The sequence below is a fragment of the Mesitornis unicolor genome, unplaced genomic scaffold (assembly GCF_000695765.1).
Source record: "Mesitornis unicolor isolate BGI_N332 unplaced genomic scaffold, ASM69576v1 scaffold20198, whole genome shotgun sequence".
Taxonomy (NCBI): Eukaryota; Metazoa; Chordata; class Aves; order Mesitornithiformes; family Mesitornithidae; genus Mesitornis; species Mesitornis unicolor.
Window position 1 is genome coordinate 3,352 of NW_010204131.1, and position 3,579 is coordinate 6,930.

The window sequence follows — 3,579 nt, forward strand, 5'->3', positions numbered from 1 at the left end:
GGGCACTTTGCTGGAAACTAAGTTTGGCTCATCTTCCCTCAACCTCCCATGACAATTCTGTGATGCCTCCACCAGAAGGGATTTTTATTTTGGCTTACTCAGTGACTAGCCCTCAGCTTTCTATTTTCTCAAACCACAGTCTTCCCACTCTTGACAGTTCCTGTTTCATTAACCATCTTTTTTCTTCCTCTTTAGGTTTGGACAAATTGTGCAGGTTTGGCAGCCACTGCACCAGTGATACCTTGCAATCCAGGGAGGATGCATCGAAGTGAAGGAATGAGGGCATGAACAGAGTAGGGGTGCCCTCCTTCTGCAGCAGCCATGTTACACCAAGCCTGGCAGTTCTGCGGGAGGTGGTGCCGTTGGTCCAGTCCTTTTATCCATCTCCTCACACTGACTGTGATGACATTCGGTGTGCTCGCACCTTTGATTTGCCACCGGCTCCTCCACTCTTACTTCTATTTGCGGCGCTGGCACCTGAACCCCATGAGCCAGGAGTTTCTGGACCAGAACCAGCAGGAGGGCCAGGCTGCCCTCCATTACTTTGAGAAGCTGCAGATACCAAACAACTCTGTGGCCTCTGGCAGTGACGCCTTCCAGCCCTTGCTGCTGATCACCATTATCACTGTGCAGAGGCGGAATGATTTCCACTATGTCTTGCAAGTGGCCTCCCACTTCCACCGCCTCCTCCAGAAATGTGGTGCGCGTTGCCAGAGCCACCGCATACTCCTCTGTAATGTGGAGTCAGACCCCAGTAGCCATCAGGATGCCAGGCTTCTGAGTAGTTTCTTTCCTGTGGTCAGTCATGACAGAACTGGGGAGAACCCTGACCCCAGGGTTAACCAGTTTGAGAAAGAGAAGCAGGACTATGTCTTCTGCCTTGAGCAGTCACTGTTGGCGTACAACCCAGAATATGTCCTTGTAGTAGAAGACGATGCTGTGCCAGAGGAGGAGATATTCACTGTCTTGCAGCACCTCTTGTTGGCCCGCTTCTCCAAACCATACCTCAGAGACGCACTCTACTTCAAGCTTTACCATCCTGAGAGGCTTCAGCGCTACATCAACCCTGAACCCATGAGAATCCTGGAGTGGTTGGGTCTGGGCATGTTTCTGGGGCCTGTGCTGAACTGCATGTACTCCAGGGCAACTGGGCGCCCCAGCCTCAGTTGGCCCATTGTCTTGTTCTTTGCTTTGTACAGCATGGCTTTGTCAGAGCTGGTGGGACGGCATTACATGCTGGAGCTGCGCCGGCTGGCGCCCACACTCTATAACATCGTGCCGGTCACCGAGTGCTGCACACCTGCCATGCTTTTCTCTGCTCCTTCTGCCCACCGTGCCTTAGGTTACCTGAAGGGGCTGCACTGCCGCCAGGGTTTTGCTAAGGATATTGCCCTCTACTCGCTGCTGCGGACGAAGGGGGAGAATGCCTATGTGGTAGAACCCAATCTAGTCCGGCATGTGGGAATGTATTCCAGCCTTCGGCTAAATGACAACCCGAAACTGCTGTGACCTGTTCTTGCCTTTCCAGACTCAAAGCCCAGAGAACTTTCCCCTGGGCAGAGGGACAGTGTGCAAGCTCAGATATTGTGCTGCACACATTGGCCATCCTGTGCCTCCAGGGCAACAAAAAACAGCTCTCTCTAAAATAAAAGAAAGTTTCTTAAAAAATAAACTTATGTACATGCAGACCCTATTTGATATATACTTGGAACTGATCACCATGCATCATGTGGAAGGGGAGTGGAGGATTCCACCTGAGGGTGTGAATTATCCCTTCTCCTTAACCATTCTTAGGGAAAAGCTCTCACACCAGTATAAGCAGCTATACTGCCTACTCTTCTTCACATTAGATACAGAAATCCTCAACTTAGGGCAACAGAAATGTTGGACAAAGTGAATGTTTCCCATTTAAGCTAGTGAGGAGAAAAAGCCCTTATTTTTCTGTCCTTACTAAGGTGTGATCTCTCACCTCTCTCTGTTTCAGAGCAGTGATTTTGAGCAGACCCTTCAAAAGCAGCAGTGGTTTATGTGAACTTTCCCACAAATTTTGCCATTATTCTTCAAATTTTGCAAAGCCTCTATTTGTTACTTTCTCCCCCTACAGATCTTGTCTGCACCTCCACCCTTCCTGCTTCTTTTTGTTGGAACAGAGGCTCCAGAAAACAAAGCCTCTGCTGCTTCATGAAAGGTCACCTCTGAAGATAGGAGTAGGAAAACAGAGTAACGGCCACTGATGTTTCACAGTCAGGTCACAAGTGCACATTTTCATTGACACAGACATAAACAACAAAGGCTGACTACCATGTTGGTTGGTATCATCACTGGTTGTAGTGGATCCATGTCATTAAAAGAGGCCTTATCAGTTACTGATTGGGCTTCAACATGAATTTAGCTTGACTTCCTATCAGCAGAGGCAAAGGAAAGATTGTATCAGGTGCGGCTGTTGTGCAGGATCCTTGTTTCATTTTGGAGCTGTAATTCACAGCTCGGCCAAAGTGGTTCATTCACTGCTCCTGGCAGCAAGCAGAATGCCCATAGGAAACAAAGCTAGGTATTCACAAAAGCAAGAAATAGTGCAACACATCAGGGGGCCAACTCTGATACTGGCCTGTTAACTTAATGTGCTCTGGTTAGTCATTTGGGATAGGTACTTTGTACCACAGCTGTGGACACAGTTAAATATAAAACCATGCAGATTACAGAGATCTCATACAGAATAAGAACTGGCAGCAAAATATTTATATCTAATGAAAAACCCACCTTGACTTTAGTGGGCGTTGAATCAGATCCACGTACATGTGGAGTTTGGTTGAGCTCTTTCTGAAACCATATTCCTAGCTTTGGAATGAACCAAGTACAATATTTTTGTTGAGTCTTGGTCAGTGGGGGTTGTTTGGTTTTTTTTGTTTTCAGTGAAGGAAGAGCTCTGCTTTGAATTTTCTTTACCCCAGTCTCTGCCAGGTGATTTATGCCTTAAGCTCTTACCAAGTCTGGTCATAGACATAAAACAGACATGAAACCAAAGAAAGCTGCAAACCTCCGGCTGTCAGTGCATGATGGGTATCAGTTACACAACACAAACGCATAATGCAAGTTAGCTGATTAGAAATGGCCTTGTAACACAGAGCAGTGCTTTGCTGTCTTAGTAATCAGCTGGGGTACTGTTACAATGCCTTTGGAAATCAGATGTGAGTAAAAACTGCTTGTGGGTTCCACATCATTCCAAAGGCAAAGCACCTCTTCTGCCAGAGGATACAGGAAAAATTGCACAGAAAGAACCAGAGTTTATCCCAGCTGCTGAAAACCCCAAAGATACCAGAGCAGTTACGCAGCAGCAGATGGGCAAACCTATTCTCAGGCTTTAATATGGTTAAGATGGAAGCATTTGAATGTCATTGTGTATTTATTCCACTAAGTGCCTGTGTGTATGATGAAATACAACTTGTTTGTGAATGTTTCGGTGCAGTGTACTTTCTCATTACTTTTTTTCTATCTTTGTACTGTACAAATCCAGGACAATGTCTTGTCCTTTTCACAAAGGTCCATTCATATTCATTCTTGCAAAGAAAATCTCACAGC

At 46.5% G+C, this 3,579-nt stretch overlaps 1 protein-coding gene across 1 annotated transcript; it reads left to right on the forward strand.

Annotated features, from left to right (window-relative positions):
• Window positions 1-321: 321 nt before the first annotated feature.
• TMEM246 (transmembrane protein 246) lies at window positions 322-1,509 on the forward strand. The gene has a single exon (XM_010190959.1). The coding sequence runs from the start codon at window positions 322-324 to the stop codon at window positions 1,507-1,509; it is 1,188 nt and encodes a 395-aa protein (XP_010189261.1).
• Window positions 1,510-3,579: the final 2,070 nt, after the last annotated feature.